Source organism: Anser cygnoides, chromosome 5 (assembly GCF_040182565.1).
Source record: "Anser cygnoides isolate HZ-2024a breed goose chromosome 5, Taihu_goose_T2T_genome, whole genome shotgun sequence".
Lineage (NCBI taxonomy): Eukaryota > Metazoa > Chordata > Aves > Anseriformes > Anatidae > Anser > Anser cygnoides.
The window spans coordinates 60,985,163-61,003,542 of NC_089877.1; the positions used below are offsets into that span (position 1 = coordinate 60,985,163).

At 38.3% G+C, this 18,380-nt stretch overlaps 1 protein-coding gene and 1 pseudogene across 6 annotated transcripts in view; both read right to left on the minus strand.

Annotated features, from left to right (window-relative positions):
- LOC125183045 (snRNA-activating protein complex subunit 1-like) lies at window positions 1-1,871 on the minus strand (annotated as a pseudogene).
- Window positions 1,872-3,528: 1,657 nt separating this feature from the next.
- LRRC9 (leucine rich repeat containing 9) overlaps window positions 3,529-18,380 on the minus strand; it is a 57,141-nt gene continuing 42,289 nt past the window's right edge. For 4 of the 6 annotated variants that reach the window (XM_048066014.2, XM_048066015.2, XM_066998480.1 and 1 more), the window contains exons 31-36: window positions 16,142-16,325; window positions 15,453-15,621; window positions 11,503-13,007; window positions 11,114-11,292; window positions 4,816-4,974; window positions 3,529-3,646 (exon numbers count right to left, since the gene is read on the minus strand). In XM_048066014.2, coding sequence (XP_047921971.2) covers window positions 12,983-13,007; window positions 15,453-15,621; window positions 16,142-16,325 — 378 coding nt within the window. In that variant the 3' untranslated portion in view covers window positions 3,529-3,646; window positions 4,816-4,974; window positions 11,114-11,292; window positions 11,503-12,982. Of the gene's footprint in view, window positions 3,647-4,815; window positions 4,975-11,113; window positions 11,293-11,502; window positions 13,008-15,448; window positions 15,622-16,141; window positions 16,326-18,380 lie in introns of those variants that run through there. The other 2 variants (XM_066998481.1, XM_066998485.1) reach the window with 1 other exon arrangement.

An 18,380-nucleotide genomic window follows, 5' to 3' on the forward strand; every position in this document is an offset into this window, starting at 1 on the left:
TTTCAAGTCCAAGTCAAATCAAAAGATATTGCTTAAAATCTTCCTATTACTCCAGAAGTGAAAGGAATGATTGTCTATGCTGATGAGCCTAGAAGATTGTCTCGGAAAGAATTTGACAGTTCTGTCTCCTGGTCCCATTATAATGTTATTACTGCCCCTGAAGAAGACTGACAGAGCCTGAATACCAGAATAAATACTGGTGTAGTTTACGGTAGCTCTGCTGCTGCAGATTCCATGTTGTTTCCCTGCACAGCGGAGGAACTGTGTGCTACGCTGTGCATGTGCTTTCTTTTAAAGCTTAGTCTGATGAAGAATCTTAGAAAGACTGTGTAGTAGCAAAAATAACAGAAAATGGGGAAACAGAAAATAAAGGCAAGCTGAAAATATGCCATAAAAATGGAAAGAATGAAAATAGGATATTTTGGAAATAATATAATTAGATACCTGTCTAATTATAACCCTATTTTATAACCCTATTTATAACCGTAAGTTCTTTTTCAAGAACTTTCTGGTAAGCATGGAAAGGTTTCAGTACATAACTGAGAAATGTTCTGAAGTGGTAAAGTTGCCTCACTTTGGTAGTCTTTTTTTTTTGAAAAGACGGGAGCACATTGAGCTGTCAGAGATCTTGTAGCTGGTTTGATTTGTCATAATATGTTATGGTGCCTAGAAATGAGCACCCCAGTTTTTAAAGGTGCTTAAATACAGATTTAAGTGACTGAGTTTCCCATGATGCAAACCGTAGAACCATCTAGGTTGGAAAAGACCTTCGAGATCAGCAAGTTCAACAATCAACATGACCTACAGAGTCCCGTCACTGAACCATATCCCTCAGTGCCACGTCCCCACATCTCTTAAATGCCTCCAGGGACAGGGACTCCACCACTTCCCTGGGCAGCCTATTCCGATGCTTGACCACTCTCTTCCTAATATCCAGTCTAAACTTCCCCTCGTGCAACTCAAGGCCGTTTTCTCGCATCCTATCACTTGCCAACTGAGAAGAGAGAGCCGCACCCCCCCTCACTGCAGCCTCCTTTCAGGTAGAGAGAGGGGAGGTCTCCCCACAGCCTCCTCTTCTCCAGACTGAACAGCCCCAGTTCCCTCAGCCACTCCTCACAGGTCTTGTTCTGTAGTCCCTTCACCAGCTTCTTTGTTCACAGGCATCCAGACGAGCAGTTTGTGCTACATCTGACATTTACATTTTATCACTGAAAGTCACATCAGTGCTCCTCCAGCTGGATCCTCAACCTTCTTCTCCTCTTGGGAAAATATATTTCTTCTTCATCTGAATTATCTTCTGTGATTATAGGCATCCCGATGTGCTGAGTAACAGTTTTCTTTACTGCTTGCATCTCACCTTTGTCTTCCACAGAATTTCTTCTCCTTGTTGGCTGTGGTCTTATATTGTTGGTTTTTGTTTGTTTGGTTTTGTTTCCTTTTTACTTTGGAGATTTCTGATAATCCAGTCCTGATTCAGAAGATTCTAATTTTACTTGATGATGTCTTCTGGGTTTGGAGGCCCCAACAACCACAGAGTAAGACTTGTACTTGATTCTAGCCAATGCACTGGCTCTTTCAGCACCTGGTCCTAGTGAAGTCCCTTCTTCCTTTTTGTTTGGTATTTCATCAGTGTCTGTAGCATTTAGGAATAAATTCATTCTTTTTTTGCTGCCATGTTATGATAAAGCTATGCCTTTAAGAGTAACTACAAATTCATCCTTTATCAAGCCCAGGGCCTTATCTGGCTGGGGTTGATCACCTGATATGACACACTTCATTTTCTGATAGCACTCCTGGATATTCATCGGTTCCTCCAAAACATCAGTAGCAATGATGCTATTTACTCTGTTACTTGGGTCATGCTTGTCTGTGCATCATTTGTGTAACACAGAACCTTTTCCTGTTGTTTATCCTGTCAGCTCTGACTGAGACATAACTGGGAAGCAAGCTGAGCACACTGAAGATTTCCTTACAACATCAGTGAATATGCAAGACAGCCATGTACTTCAAAAGAAACAGAGGGGCTGGAGCAGGGACGCGTGCTAGAGGTAGCGCCCGGTTGTGCTGGCTCAGGAACAGTGCCCAGCTAACGCCTGCGCCCATCCTTGCCCCTTGCTGCAGCCTGGGAGAGCCCGGGGGGCCCAGAAAACCCATCCCAAGTGCCGCTGATCTCCGGCTGCGTGCCAAGGGGCAAGCAGTGGCCGTATTTTGCTGGTGGCAGGAGGATGCAGGGCTCTGTCTGCTTTGGCTGGCTGCCTGGACGGTGCCCAATAAACCTGCCCTGACCTCTTCGCTCACTGTCAAGGAAACCGTAAGATGGAGGGGCTGTGTTGTTGACACAGAAGTGATGCAAGCTTTGTCTTAGGGTAGTTTTCCGAAGGAAGCATCAAAGTCAATCTTATCTTACTGTTTTCTTTGAACTTTTGTCTTTCAAAGATTTATTTTTTTTAATGCAAAAGGTTGTAAATGTAAACAAGTAATTAAAACGATAATACCAGCTCTAAATAAGTTAATAAAGAAATTAATATATAAGACCTCTCCACTCGGATACAATCAACTCCATGCACCAGGTGGTCTTAGAAAAAAAGAACCTAAATCAATTATTTCCAGATGAAAAATGTAAACTTTTACTTTTCACTAAATAACAATTGACTGAGAGATAAATTATCATTACAATGACTACCTGGTATTTGATTTCCTCCATGTAATGCATAGGCTACCTAGATCTCTGAAAAAAAAGAGAGAAAAAAAAAGAAAAGTAATGCCGTGTTGATTTGTGAAGACTGCAGAGCAAATATGCTTCTTGAAACTAAGAAGAGCTTGGGAACGAATGAGGTTGCTTCTGAGGCAAGGGTTGCAGAAGTCATTTATAAATTGTGACGAACCCAAAAATTCCTTCCCAGTGTGGTGTCAGAAAGTAAGTGCATCTAAATAATCATTCATGTACGGAACTACACAAAAGAACGACAGGTACTGAAGAGTGCTCTCTCTCATGCTCTGCTCTCAGAAGCATACGCTGGTACCCACACTCACATTGGATAATGTCTCTACCAGGAACCTCATTCATTTCAATGGGACTTCCTTGGAGCATTCTGTTGCTGTAAAACAGCTTTAGCAAAAACAAATTCAGGGGGCAAACGCTGGTCACAGTAAAACCAATGGGAGTTTTGTGACTTAGTTTGCACATTACGTGATAACAGCTTTTCTCACATTTTCATGTACCTCAAATACATAACTACTAATCTAAGGAATGTAGTGATGTACATAACATTGATGTATATAAAAATGCAATGTTTTTATTTTATATTGACTAGTAACTTTATGGCTCTGAATTAATCTCTGTCCTTTCCCGAGAGCTGAAAGGCCACTGGGAGCAAGATACCAACCAGGGGCAGCAGTCTAGCAAGAGAAGCAGTGGTGTCGCTGTAGAGGGACTTCTGGCAGACAAAGCGGCACTTGGGGTTACTGAGACTGTCAGTCCAAATCCACGTTGCTTCGGATAAAGACCGGGCCAACTAAAGAGCTGGCGCCATGCCATGCAGGCAGATGGACAGATTGGTGAGCAGCGCAGGGGCTGTGCAGGAGCATCAAGTGTGGATTCTGAAGGCAGCGTTCCCAGCTGGGAGACTCCAAACAGCTGGCCAGCCTGAATTTTTTAAAAACAATTTCTGTTTTAGAAAATGTTGCAGTTTGTTTGGTTCTACATGACGTAACGTACCGAACAAAATGGGGAGAGGAAGGGGTATTGCTAGAGTTGGCTTGAGCTGTACAACAAGAAGGAAACGAAGAACGGGCATTCTCTCTGAGCCCTGCAGAGAGTGAGAATGAAGAACAGTAATGGATTTCCCCTTTGCTTTGCTGTCATAGGGCAAAACAGATCCTGTACACTGCTGTCAGAGCAACAGCAGGAGTGCCAAAGCTTCTTGGTAGCGATGGGGAGGAGAAATCTCACCCTGGATTCAGAAGCTGGAATTTGTCAAACTCACACTTCGATGTTTTTCTCCAAAGAGGATCAGAGACAGGGTAGGGGCACTGTGGAGCAGCTCCTTTCCCAGCACAAGGGTAGTGTTTACCAGACAGGATACACTTGGCCTCCTGCCTTATTGCAAGCTGGAAAACTGAAACTCAAAGGCAAAAATCTGGTGCAAACATATTTTACTTCTGAAGAAAATAGTTTAAAAAAGATTCTCTGAATTTAAAATATTTAGCTTTAAGCAGTTTCTTTCTTGGCACACTCAACTTTAGACAGGAAAATTAAAGCATTCAACCCTAGATAAAATTGGGGCTGCTATGCAGGAATGTGAATGATTGGCTTTCACATGCATCAGCACCCTAGCATCTTCCCAGGCAGATACCCTATCCCAACTGCTACGTTCTCTCTTTTACTAGTCAGTCTGTGCTGCATGTCAAACTCCACTTCTACTCCTCTATGATTCATGTATTATTTCTTTGAAAGTACAAGGTTGTCCCATGCATTTTCCGGTGTTGATGCATATTGGGCACTCAGGTCTAGAGTCAGCTCTTGTTTGTGCTTTAAATCAGTTTATACTTAACCTGGGAACAACTTACATAAACGAGGACAAAAAAAAAAAAAAGGAAAAAGAGGGAGATAGAACACAATCAGTGCACTTAATATCATGTCCAGTCACAAATTGGGTTAGAATGGAACAGGATGAGTGAAAGGATTGATAAAGGGCACAAACTTCTAATTTTTGGAAATAATTTAGATTTACTAAATCAGAAAACTATTACCAGCTAAGAGCACTGATTTATTGCTAGGCTCATTTTTATGGGTAACAGAAGAAATGACACTACCTGACACCGCTGTTGTTGATCTTTGCAAAAGAAAGGCGAAGAAACATATTTACTTGGTCTGGAACTTTTGTTCTCACACAAGTACATCATCAGATTAATGTGGGATATGAGTAGGGCCATGCATATCCCAATCACAAAATAACACATTAGGATTGGATTCTGTTAGTGGAAAGAAAAAAAAAAAAAGCAACTTTTAATCAATATTAACATGTTACAGATCTTTTATTTTTAAGTTTATGTAGAAAGAAATGCCTTTCCAGTAATGCACTTGCCTAAGACCGCTGTTCTTTTATCAGAGTACCCATAACTCGGTGCTGAGATGGGCATGCAGCTGCAGTTTCTGGGCTTCCACAGATTATGCTTACGAGCTTAATACCAATTATATGCCTACGGTACATTAAATAAAATGATTACATTGACAGAACACAAAGGGTATGAAGCTGCCAGTGAAGCAATTGGGCTAATACTGTAGAGTGGAACCTAATCTGAGCACTCCAACAGCATCTCTAAAGCAACTGAACCAGGAATGCTTCTGGTGCCACCTTAGGACAAGCCCTTGGTTTGTTCCTCCACCTTCTGCGACCTTCACAGTTCCCACACAGAGGTAACACGTGCAAAGCCTAGACGGCAGTGGTGTTGTGCTCAGGAGGTGTCTGATTTGGAACGCCAAAGGACCAAGATCGTGGCTGTAAGTGTGGACATTGTCTGACTGTTGGCCCTGTCTTGGCTTGCAAAGACCAAGCGCAGACCATTGTGCACTGCCAGCAGAGAGAAAGAAAACATTGCCATGACTCCAGTGTTGTTGCAAAAGGGTGAATCAGGGTTTAAGTCTTCTTTGGCTTGTTTAAGGTCACGGATTCTCTCTAAAGAAACAAAACAACACACATACTTGTGTGTACACACACACACTAATTAAAAGAATTAACACAGGACTTTGTGCCGTAAACCATGATTCCTGTTAAGTGGAAATTTGCCATATGCTCTCCAACACTAGACACAAAGAGCAGCCATTTTTCTAAGTTAAACCTCAGTTTTGCTGCGGGATTGCAGCGCACAACGCTGGCTATTGACTGGTTTAGCTTAGAGCATTAATGTTTGTACCAGGGATTGCATGTCAAGGTTATGTGGAAGAAGGTTTTGGAAATCCTTTTTCTCTCAGGCTGCTGAGCTTTTATTTTGAGGAGAAAGTAATACAAATAATAAAATGGTGGAGGTGCCAGAAGGCTTAGTAAAGAAGACTGGGGGGTTTATATCATCGTCTTTTTTTTTAGCAGTCCAATTATATACCACATAGCAGCAACTGGGCTAACAACAGCCATATGATGGAATAGCTCGTAATCCGGTTGTGGGTCTAGCTCCATGAGACAGACTCCAAGTAGATGAGTTTTAAATCTCCTTAGAATTAAGAAGGGTTTGGCAACCAAATTAATTGTTTTGGAAAAATCCTCCTTTATGGATCGTGAAGAGGATAAAAAGGGAAAAAAACATGTCATCTGCAGTGGTTAGTCAGATGTTCTTTTGGAGTTACAACGATTTCCTCTCTAATTCCTCTTCTTGTTGACATCCCCCTTAAAAGAATAATGAGGACTATGTTCGTTGCCTTAGTGCTACTCATCCCTGTATACACTACGAAATCTTTGCATTAAGCTACACTATGATTCAATCCATTTGGGTAAGGCAGGCATTAAAAACAACTGCACTCAACTGTAAGCATGCATAAAAGCAAAGTATAACTGATAGGCTACGATACAAGTGATAATAATTGCTGGTACCCTGTAAAGTAGTTTGTTTCAAAGAGGTGATTGGGCCCAGACAACTGAGAGTATGCACCCGTCAGGTTTAGCAAGACTGAATTATTTTAGTCTGGATTTTTAATATTTATGTACTTACCCTTTTACCAGCAAGGCTGCGATGCTTTGGAAAAATATATTATATGTATTATTAATGCTATGTTTAAATCATGGGAGGCAATTAAACAATCACCGTGTCATTGTTTCCCAGGTGTATTTCTTTTGTATATGTTTTGTAGATATATAATGTATTCTCACAGAGGCTACCTTACTTAATTACTCAATGCTTTTAAGGTATTTTGGTTTAAAAAAAAAAAAAAGAAAAAAGGTGTGCAGAAAAGGTATTATTATTTCACAGGTGGCATAAAGGAAGCTTCATTAAGGAGGCTGGTACTAATAGTCCTTTAATACAGAAAGCCAGGAGATGGTTCTTCACATGGTAAATTAAACAGTGAAATATGCCAATTTTGACTTGATTTCTATCCTGCTAAACTACCCTACATTCATTTGCTTCAGCTTTAAGCCCTTCCATTCTAGTATTCTCTAGCCCCGGTTACAGAATTGCAGCTTGCTTTTCACCTATCTTCTAACAGTTTAACATAGATGTCTGGGTCCAGTCCATTGTTCCAATTGTATATAGTTTAAAAAGCTCTGCAGTATTTTACTCTTTCCATTATATCTTGGCTTCCCTGAGCGCTCTGCTCGCTGCATTTTGCTTGTACTGGCTCTGTTTTCTAAACCCATTTATGCCTTTTTTTCTGTACACACTTGTTCATTGGGGAGCTTAAATTGACTTCTCTCCATTCTGTTTCCTTAACTAAAAATGCACCATTAAGGTTGATTGAAGTCTTTTGAAAACACTTCATAAAAAATGAAAGGCCATAAGAAATTAGGCTACCAGTGTTTGCAAATACCTGTTTTCAGCCAAATTGCTGGGAAAGAATAAGAACTGAAATTTTAAAATGCTACTGATATATATTTGCTACTTAATTTTATGAGAATAGAAAAAACATATGTAGAATATTTTGAGGAATAAAATATCGACACATTAACAAAATATGTTATGCAGCAGCTTTTTGTCACAGAAAGCCTTTTCCCCCAAAACATCAGGCACAGTTCTGATGAAAGAAAATGGCAGAATGAACAGAAACATCTCGACCAGTGATTTTCATACTATTTTTTTTTTTTAATTCTTTTTATTCTCAAATACTTCTCTTCAGAGAATACTGAAAACTATTTATTTCTACGAAGAATGTTTAAACTATGGAATAACATGTTTATCAGGAATAGGAGTTCTTAAGAAATTGCTTTCCAAATGGGAGAAAATGAAAGGTTAATTAAATCAGTGCAACTTTGAGTCTCCTTTTGGCACAAAAACATCTGTGCAGTGGTTGAGGATATTAAGTATGTTTTACATTATGCTCATGTACACTTAATAAACAAAGCAGCCTCATTTCACAAATCAGCCAACAGGAATAAGGCAAGTCATTGCCAACCGCACGCTGAATTGCCAGGGAAACTTTTATGGACATATGGAAATGCATCTTACTTTAAAAAGAGAAATATCAAGAGGGATTTGCAGAAAGTTAAAAGCAAAGCAAGTGCTTTAGAATCAAAAGTGATTACACTGCAAATGGCAGCTTGCTTGTCAGAGCAGCTGAGACTGCTCCCTCACCAAACAAAATACTAATCGTCCAGCTGTTTCCAGACCCTCCTATTACAGCTGCTTATCATTAAAAAATGTACACTTTGGAAATGTATAAATCTCTAAAAGAATAATTATTCAATTCTAATTTCATCTTAGATAATTTTTCAGACAACTGCTAAACATGCTTTATTTATAGGATATATTGCTTCTCTGGCTTTTTCTCTTTTCAGAAATATATATATATTCATTCTAACAGGCATCTCACGAAGTGGAGACACCTAAAATGCAGAAGCCTTTCAGTATATAACTTATGTTACAGAACAGTAGCAAAAAATCCGCATACTGTAAGTTTTACAGTTTTAATAAGAGTTTTTCCAACAAAAAAGTCTTAATATGGGGAAAAAAAAACTAACTCCAAGATCAAACTCATGCTTAAATTCAAGATCAAACAAACTTATAAACGAAAGCTGTTTGCAGACTTTGCCTTTAATAGTACAATCCATGTAAGATTTTTGTTCCTTTTTATTTTATAAAAGCAATAGACTAAGCCCACCAGACCTCAGATGCAGTAGTTATTTTATGGTGTACGTGAACACAAATTGTAGCATACTGTATCATTCCCTTTAAGAATTCTCCCGTTAATGGAGGAAAAGAGCAGCGAGATCAACAAGAAAAGTAGCTAAGTACAAGGAGGTCATTCAGAAGCTATGAGTTCTGTAGCAGAGGTACAAGAAAACCCTGTCAGCTTCCATCCCATTAAACAAGCTATGAGCTATGTGTTAGACTCTCTGGGATTACCAGCAAACCCCTACCAAGATGTGTGCTAGCTCTTGCTCACATCCTCTATCAATTATTCAGGTCCTTTTATGCAAATAATGTTTCATAGAAGCAATGGAGGTCCATAATGGGAAGAAGAGCAACATCCATTTAGAAGAATTAAATGGTAGATGAAAAGTGTGACACTTTACAGACAAAAGCTATTGAAATGGTGCGGTACCAGTGCCTCTTAAATGTCTGCACACATACACAGATGGGGAGATTCAAAATTTTGTCTGCTTTTTTTGATGATCAACTTAATACAAAATTAAATAAGAAGGCAATAGACAGACTCCTGCATTCACAGCTCTGCCCAGGGGACTGCTGCAGATACGAGGCCTCCGTAGCAGATCTGCCTGTGCTCTTCAGGCTCTAAGCTTTCATTTTCTATTTTACAAGGAATGTTTGCAACAAGCCAACACAAATGGTATTTATACCTTTAGACTCAGGAGAAAAAAGGATGCAAGAGTGGCCCTTAGTTATCAGGAAAAACATCCCATTGATTTCAATGCATGTACAGGATCAAAATTACTCTGCTGCAGCACCACTGCAGTTCACTGGGCCAAATTCACTAACGGTGGTTGCAGAGACAATGTCATTCCTGTCACTGGAAGTAAGCCTGCTGAATGAGATTCAACAAAGATGCTCCAAGAAGGCTTGCTTTCTTCTGCGATTCTTCCCACAGAACAGATTGACAAGTAAATGCAGACAATCCTGGGCGCATCCAGCCAAAGAACTGAGCATGTCACTACTGAAAGCCTTTAAATCCTCGTCTGGGATTTTACTCTGAAGGTTTATCCCTTTTCTTGTCAGCAACCTAATTATAGCCTTCCTGCTGAACTGTCTGTGGGCTGTTTGACCACTTAAATCTGGGTCTGTGCTGGCAAGACTGGGCGTGGTGATACCCCACTAGTGCCTCACCACTGCCAAGGCTGTGATGGAGCTCGTCGTGAGCATAAACAGGCAGGTCAGTGGTGGTGAGGAGAGTGTCCATCATCCTGTGTGCTCCAACATCATTTAGAGAACCTCAAAATAACCCTGAATTTTACACCAGAACAGCAGCGATGATAAGGTTTGAAGGTACAGAAGCACAGATATAGGACTGCAGTCTCAAGGCTTTTATCTCTTTCCTGCTGCATCCCCTTTGCCTCCCTCTACTCCTCCTCTTTGCATGTTTTGCAAACAAAACATTAAATATTTCGACTTAATTTTGGAGACAACAAATAAATGTTAAGAAACTTCTCAATGCTTCAATCTGTATTTCCTGGAACTCACATGCTATTATCTCTCCAAGTCTCCCCAACATAGAGAGATCTCTTCGAAAAGCTTTGTAACACAAGTGTCCTGTATATTTATTGTGTTTCTGCATTTAGCCATCTTTAAGAATACCATTTCTCACAAAGGAATATTTTGCTAAACTAGAACATACTGGAAGTGTGTTTAAATGGAGTTCAGTTAGCCCCAAAACCAGAATTAGGCTTCTATTGTAAAATACTGCACTTTAAAAAGCCCTGGCAGTTGGCCAAGGTGGAATTTTAAATAGCTGAGAAACACTGAAATTTAAAAGAATGCACTAACGTAGATAAGTTCAGAGAATTAAAAAGTAAAGCTAGAGGGAGTAAACACATATTTCTAATTTTATGTTCACCATGCTGTGCTTCTACAGCCTACAGAAAGGAAAGCTATTCACCTGTTACAGGCTGTCAGAGAGATGCTCTCCATCTTGGATGGAGGTAGCATGCCAAAGGATATTTCCATTCAGGATTATACAAGGGGTTTTTCTACAGGGTTCAAATTTACATGGAGAGCACAAGCAAAAAGCTGCACTGAGCAGTCCCTGCAGAGAACTATATGAGCTCTTTCTCATTGTTCTCCTCCTCCCTTTCACCTCATTTAAGGGTAATTTTTTAGTCTTGCCTTAAAATTCAGCTGTGACCTATGTGGGGCCAGGACTGAGCTTGTACAGGGATCAGTAACACAAGGCCATGAGCACCAGCACATGCTGCATAAGCAGTCGTATTCTTCATTTTCCTTAACATGGTACCTTTACAACCGGTTCGCTCATGAGGGGCCATCTTCTGTTCTGTGCTGTTGGTCTACATCAGGTTGCTGCACACATGCTTCTCTCTCCCTCAGGCTCAACTTAAGGTATGAACTCCTTTAGGTATGAAATGTTTCCCCTGAAAACACTACAGTTTCCTTCTTCAGGTCCCTCTAGCTCTCCTGCAACGAACAAACCTGACTGTTAGCTGGCAGTGACTTTTAGATGCAATGTGATTCAAACTGTACAAAAATTAAACTGGTCACACTGAGACCCATTTCCCAAGAAGTCAGGGCTCCAAATTAATCAGAAAACAAGAACATTCCCAATGGCTGTGCTGTCCCCCCAAACCCCTGTTGAGCTCTGCAACACTACAGGAGGCTTTTTCTTGCCTTGTAAAATGCGAGAACGGGACCAGCAGCTTTGGTTTCTTCTGGTGCAAATCTGCCTTAACCCAGCTGAAGTAAAAGGAGAGGCTCTGTTATCCTGGGCAGTGCAGGCACAGCAGCCCTGATCTAGAAAATCAACAGTACAACAAAGACACCTTGTGGCTATCCTGCAAACCGCACAAGAGACAAAGAAAACTTACCAGCCAGAAAGCGGATTTGACCGCACGAATGCCTGTGGTCTGCTAACAACCTTCACACTTACTACCTGGTATATACTTAAGTATAATTAACACTAGAAAGCTCTTTCAAATCACCTAGGAGAAACAAACAAACAAAAAGATATAATAATCTAGTTTAAAAAAAATTAAAACATACAGCTAATAGAAATGTGATGTTTGTTTCCAAATTTAGCATAGAAAATTTTAGAAATAAATAAATAAATACCTACCTTCAGTAGCCATTTAATTTAACCTGAAAGGTGAAAATGCTATGGAAAATTTATCAAGTCTGGAAGTAAGCTCTGATATTAGAGATAGCACTCTAAACATCTAAGTCCTTTAATTTCAGAGTAATATGGTAAATTATCAACAATTACTTTTAAAATAGTTAAAATTTTATTAGAAATGAGCAAATATATAACATGTCTATAATTTTGTCACGTATACCAGTGCAATCTTATATTTTTTTAAAAATAATCTGAAAAGTGAAATGCATTTTTTCTAAAAGATGCAATAATGAAGTCCATAATTTACACTCAGATGTAATTCCATTGCTTTTCCTTACATCAGTGCATGCCCACGCACAAATACACACACAGATATGAGACAGGCTGTATAGGTATAGTAAACGCATGTGTTATAACCAATTTTTGGAATTGTCTAAAACCATATTTCTGAACAGCAAAACAAAGTTTTGCACAGTAAATTTACCAGCACAAAACCTTGATCTGGTACGCACTGATTTTGTTGTTGTTTTTTAGTTCCTCACACCTTTTCAAGAAAGTGCACTGTACTGTAACCCATGATATTTTCCCAGTTTAGTAAAAATTGAACAGTAATCAGATTATGAAGATCTTGGAAGAAAACACCACTACATAGTAAAGATGGAGAGATCTGACTATGCATTTTTCCAGTACAAATATGAAGAAATCATATTGAATTCAGACTTCCTGTCAACTAAATTCAGAAGGTTGACTCCTGATTTATACTGGTGTGAGTTAGAACAAGACAAAGGGATCTCTGTGTCCCAAGGGATCCAGATATTCTACATGTGTGTAAATGGTTGCTTCATTGAATTAAATAATTTCATTACTTAATTGACATTTCATATCATTCATTATGCATTCACAATCACAGCATTAAAATGAAAGTACAAAATGCCGCTTCTGTAACACCACTCAAGGTTGTGTAGTAATCCCAAGGAAGAATTTTCCTGTAATTTCTCTCATTTTCACAGTTACTACTGACTCTTATGGTTGATTTAGCTAGGAGAGGCTATTGGCTGGCTTCCTGGAAAAAAAAAAGAAAGAGAATTTCAAGTCAATTTTTTTTTGAATATATATATATTAACTTAGAGAATTAATAATACATATTTAGCGTATTTAGTACATTAACACGATACTCAGTCCTGTCATGTGCTCCCATGACTATAGCTTTATTATTCACTCTTAATGGATGAACAGAACATAGGACTTTGCTAAAGTAACTCTGAGATCTACTACTAATATAGATCCAAGATTCTACCATGTACTTCAGTACCTCTCTTTACAAGTATTTTAAAAACTTTTTTTTGTGTGTGTGTGTGTGCTATGAAGAAATTAATCACTAAAATATCAAATACTGAAATCCTTTAGTATCAGAATTGTAACCATAGCCAGGTATTGCTGTATTAGCCCTGCAGAGCCTAAATATCTTAAGAGTTTTAAACCTGCTGAAAGTCAGTTATCACTTTCTCCGTGTAAACAGGTGATTTAAAAATGACAAGCAAAGAAATATGCCACTAGTGGTTCATAAACATCCTGCTGCATCTGTTAATTCCGATCCAACTTGTGGATTTCTCTGGATATGGAGAAAGCTTTTAACCCTGTTCCAGTTGTGATAGCATAAAAACCACTGACCTAATGCTAGGGAGCACACGGCCCACAATGTGACCTGAAAGAACCCTTTAGATAATAACGCATTATCTTATTATCACTCTCATTTACAAGCAGCTGATAGAGTGACCTCCTACTGTTTGGGGCCATGAAAGGATAAAAAGCCAACACTCTTGAAACAGGTGTTTTCACTGGAGTCCAAATTATCTGGTTTTGATAATCTCTTTTGGGTGGAATTTGCCTTCTACTGAAATATATAACTACAATGTTGAAAATTGAACACACTGAAGCCTGGAAGACAGTCATATTCAGAAAGGCAAAAAAACATTGTTAGTCCTTCTGCTTTGATGTATCAGTGAATCTTCCCTGAAGTTCAAAAAATACTGTCTAAAGACAAATCCTGTACAACAGAAATAAAGAAAAAATATTGCATTACAGCATTCCTGTTTCATTTTTAATTTAGGGTTGTATGCAGAATTCATCAGTATTTTTAAAAGTTCAATTAAAATAGCAATTAAAAAGCAAACATCAGTAACTTAAATGGAAAACACTAAGAGATGCTACAAATATCCTTTAGCTATTCACTATAAAATTAAGAAATTCAGGGAAGATAATATTTCAAAGAAATCTAATGACAGCAATGTAAGAATGCTGTTAAAATATGTGAATAGCTTTAACTCTGCCTGAAGCGATGCCATGAGGGAAAAGGAGAAAAAAGGCCTGATCTGTCCTAAAACATCATTTCTTCTTAATCAGGAATGACACAACTACTGTTGCTTTATCAGAGGCAAACATTTACTATAACTACCTCACTGCCTTTGCCGTGTTTTTCTAATTTTAGCATGCTGAATTTATAAAAAATAAGAATAAATTTGAACCACCTAGACTCCATGCATAGTTCTGCAATGTTACAACATGCTGAGAGGAATGGGAAGAGATCAAAGAACATGTGGCATGAGAAGAAATGAAAACACAACTTCTAATAGAGGATGCTTGCTATAACATTTCATCTACCTTATTTTAAACTACATGGCCTCCATGTGAGGGCTGTTTTTATTTATTTATTTTTAAATGTGTGAGGATCAATCTACAACACAGGGAAACAGTCATATATGCTGCTTTAACTGAAGAAAAACCCACTTTATAACTGAAAAAGAAGTGCCTGTAGAAGGATGCTAAGCAGTATGCACTAAAGGTAGAATACATCCCTGTGAAGAGGCCAGCTTAAATTTAGATTAAGGGGAATTTTATACTGTATAGATCAATCTTAGTGAGTAACATCACTTCCTCTGACACCTCTGCTTTCTTGTCTGTAACATCTGAGACAGTACAACACTACCTGGTTAAATAAGGTTTATTTAAAGTGTTTCACCTCCAGAGCTTTGGTGATATGGGTCAACAAAAATATATAATCCCTTGGAAACTACTTCTATTACTAAACAAAGTTACTAAAAAAAAACAGAATCCAGGCAACAGGAAAAAAAAGGGGAAAACCAACCAACCAAAAAGCAAACCAAACCAAAGCAAAAAACACAAAACAAACAAAACCCCCAAAGTCTTGAGCTAATGACAGAACAGGGCTAACCATGGACTTAGGAGATATGAGCTTATCTTTGTTAAATGTCTGACTCCATTTAACAATCATTGTTCTAATAGTAAAAATTTTAATTGTTTTCTAGGATGTTTTCCTAGATGCATTGCAAGTTTTATAAGAAGAAAGAGAAAAATTTTTTGGTGGACGTGGAAATCCATATCAGGCAAAGGAAGAAGGAAGCGAGGTGCTTTGGCTCTGACCCCCCCACATCTCCCCTTAACAAAGGAAAGAAAAAGAAGCTGTGCTTAGGGCCGGTGGAAGCCTCACCTGCTGGTATTTTCTCTGTTGCTCTGATTCATTTGGCTGGTCTTAGAAGTAGCGCTGTGATGCACCAAATGGTTTAGATTAGTTGATACTCCTTTGGCTTGCCTAAGAGTTCTTTCTACATAGATGCTTTGAAGATTATACGTTGTAATTCTTGGGTTCCTAGACTTACCTGTAACACAAAACGCACATGGATTTTCTTCCTGTACAACCTAAACCCATCTACCAGTCATCAGGAATTGCACTCATTCCTCTTTTCTTCTTAATTTTCCTAGCCAGAACATTTGTTACATCACTTCCTTTCAATTTCTAGCATAGTTTAAGCTCTAGTTTACAGACTGAAATTGGTTAACAAATTTAAAACAACACAACAAAGCTTTTGAAAGCACTGAAGGGATAATTCATCTAGCAGTGATTCAGACTGAATTTGAAGATCCATCCCAATGTGAAGAACACCTGACAAAGACACATATTCTTTCAGAAAACACAAGCATTTTCCAGCTTTAGGAAGGCTGTTAGAAACTTATGGATTGCAGGAACTTAAGAAACTTAGACCTGCAAGAGTCTTAAGAAAGAAAAATCTACTTGTTAAAACTGCTCTATTTGGGCCATAGAATATACAGTATGACAGAGTATAACAACAGTAAGTATTGCGGAAAGGGAAACAAGTAACGATGTTTGCTTATGCTTACTTTTATTTGATTTATACGGTAGAAGCTCTTCAAGTTCACGACCAAATGTAAAATCAGAGTCAAAGAAACGGTTAATGTTTTCATTCAGATTCACATTTGCTATTCTGAGAGGAGTTTGTCGTGTAAAATTTGCTGGTAGTGCAGGAAATCCAGAGTCCTTTGGGGAATTTGCAGCTTGGAAATCCTCCATAAGGAGAAAAAAAAAAGAAAAGAAAAAAAGATTAATTGTCTTGGTCTTTATGATAGAAATGTCTTTTTTGTTCATTTGCTTTACAGAAGTATAAACAGTAATCATCAACTTAAAGAACTATAGGATCAGGTCTTCAAATTACTGTTGTGAGCTTGAGGTTTCACTATTGCACTTTCTAGATGAACTTTCAGGCAAACACAGAAGCTACGCAAGTTGTATACCTCAAAATGAATCAGTAGCTATGAAACCAAAATGCTTGACAGAAAATTGTAAGCCCTTAAGAACAAACCTGTAATGCACTGAAGCTGTTTTTACTGAGAAAGATGGAAAACAATACATTTTCAAATTTAAATCAACTATAGCAGATGGCTGACAGGGGGCTGATAAAAATTCATCTTTGGAAGGTTCTTTATAATATTTAGAAATACTTAGTAGATCATAAGTCTCACTTTGGGGCTACCACTTTTTGTAGCAACTGATTTAAAGCTCTATGCCAGTCTGTGCCAATTTGTTAATTTTGATAAGACGGTGTACACAGTACAACGACAATAGTAATTGATTGCCTCCTGTAAATCATCTGCAATTCAGCAGTGAAAACTTTAAATGGAGATTTAATCAATAGCATGAAAAGAGGAAATAATATTATGTACAGCATGTTCTGGTGTCCACCTAAAATAGTACTGAATAAAGTGCTAGCCTACTCTCTGCTGGGAAAATCTCTTTTGAAGCTTAAGATCAAAAGCACTTTTTAAGCTTAAACAACACCATACGGTTTCAATTCTTGCTTTCTAACAAGCACTTTAAAAAGCACAACTAAAATGCAACTGACAAACTTGAAAAATCTTTTGTGTTGTTCCACTTGAATGATCTAATGAGAAAATGGCTCAGTTCTGTTGTAGCTAATGAGGTATAACATCTTCACTGAACCTGAATATAAAACAGAGATTTCTCTAAAGATATTGTCTTAACATGCTTCTATTACTTTACTTGTTCTGCCATGTTTTTATTTAAGTGATGTCCAATGAATGAAAGCACAGGTCAGTTTTGAAATAAAGCATTTACACGTGAAATTACTCAATCTAAAAGTGCTTTGAACTCTTGTATACAAGCATTGCGGCTTCAAGTGGGAAAATGTATTTCACTAGGACACTAAGTTACTAAGGTCCTGAGTCTCCAAACAGAGAGATTAATGTAACTGTGGTAATGCATTCTTGACAGATCAAGTTCTGAAACAGAGCCATGTACATGGATTTTAACCTATATGGTTTCGTCAGTAACCTACTATCCATGTTAAGACAGATCTAGCAAAACAATGAAGATACCACTAATATCAATACTCAGTAATAGTATTTATTCCACTACCTAGGGAAGCTATTATAATGCTAAAAGACTTGATTTATACAATGACATACTTACACCAAGAAATTTATGACAAGAACTTATAAATTAAGGATCAATATAGGCCCCCATAGATGGGGAAGCATAACATAAGAGCAAAAGGGTTACATGCAGTGCAGCAAGTAGTATTTTCAACTCAGCAACAGTTTAGCTGGGTATGCTGAGAGTACTGTGGCAATAAAAGAAATCTGAAGGAGATATTTGGAGTAGAATAACTTTGTGGTGTAGGTGTCTACTGACAGAGCTTTTCACCTATAAAGAACCATGCAAAGAGGTTTGAGGAAAAGCTGGCCAGGGTGATGAGAATAAAGCCAATCTTACTGAAGCTTCTCATCATCCTTAGTACTTGTGTTTCAAACGTGTAAAAACTGTTTCTGTGCTCCATACATATGAAAGAGAAATTAAAAGAGAACAGCCTTATGTAGAGTGGGAACAGACTCTGGATCTTGCCATTAATTTCAGCTGATCCTTGTGTGGAAAAGGATGGTTAAAGTGAATACTGCAGTCTTTTGAGCTGCAAGGAAAGAATTCTGTTCATCAAACAAATCTCTAGAGAAGTTTCATGCTGTGATATAGAAAACACAGGTCTGCTGTGGTGACAACAAACTCTTTCAGTGAATGGAGTCCTAGTGATAAAGAGAACCACAGAGA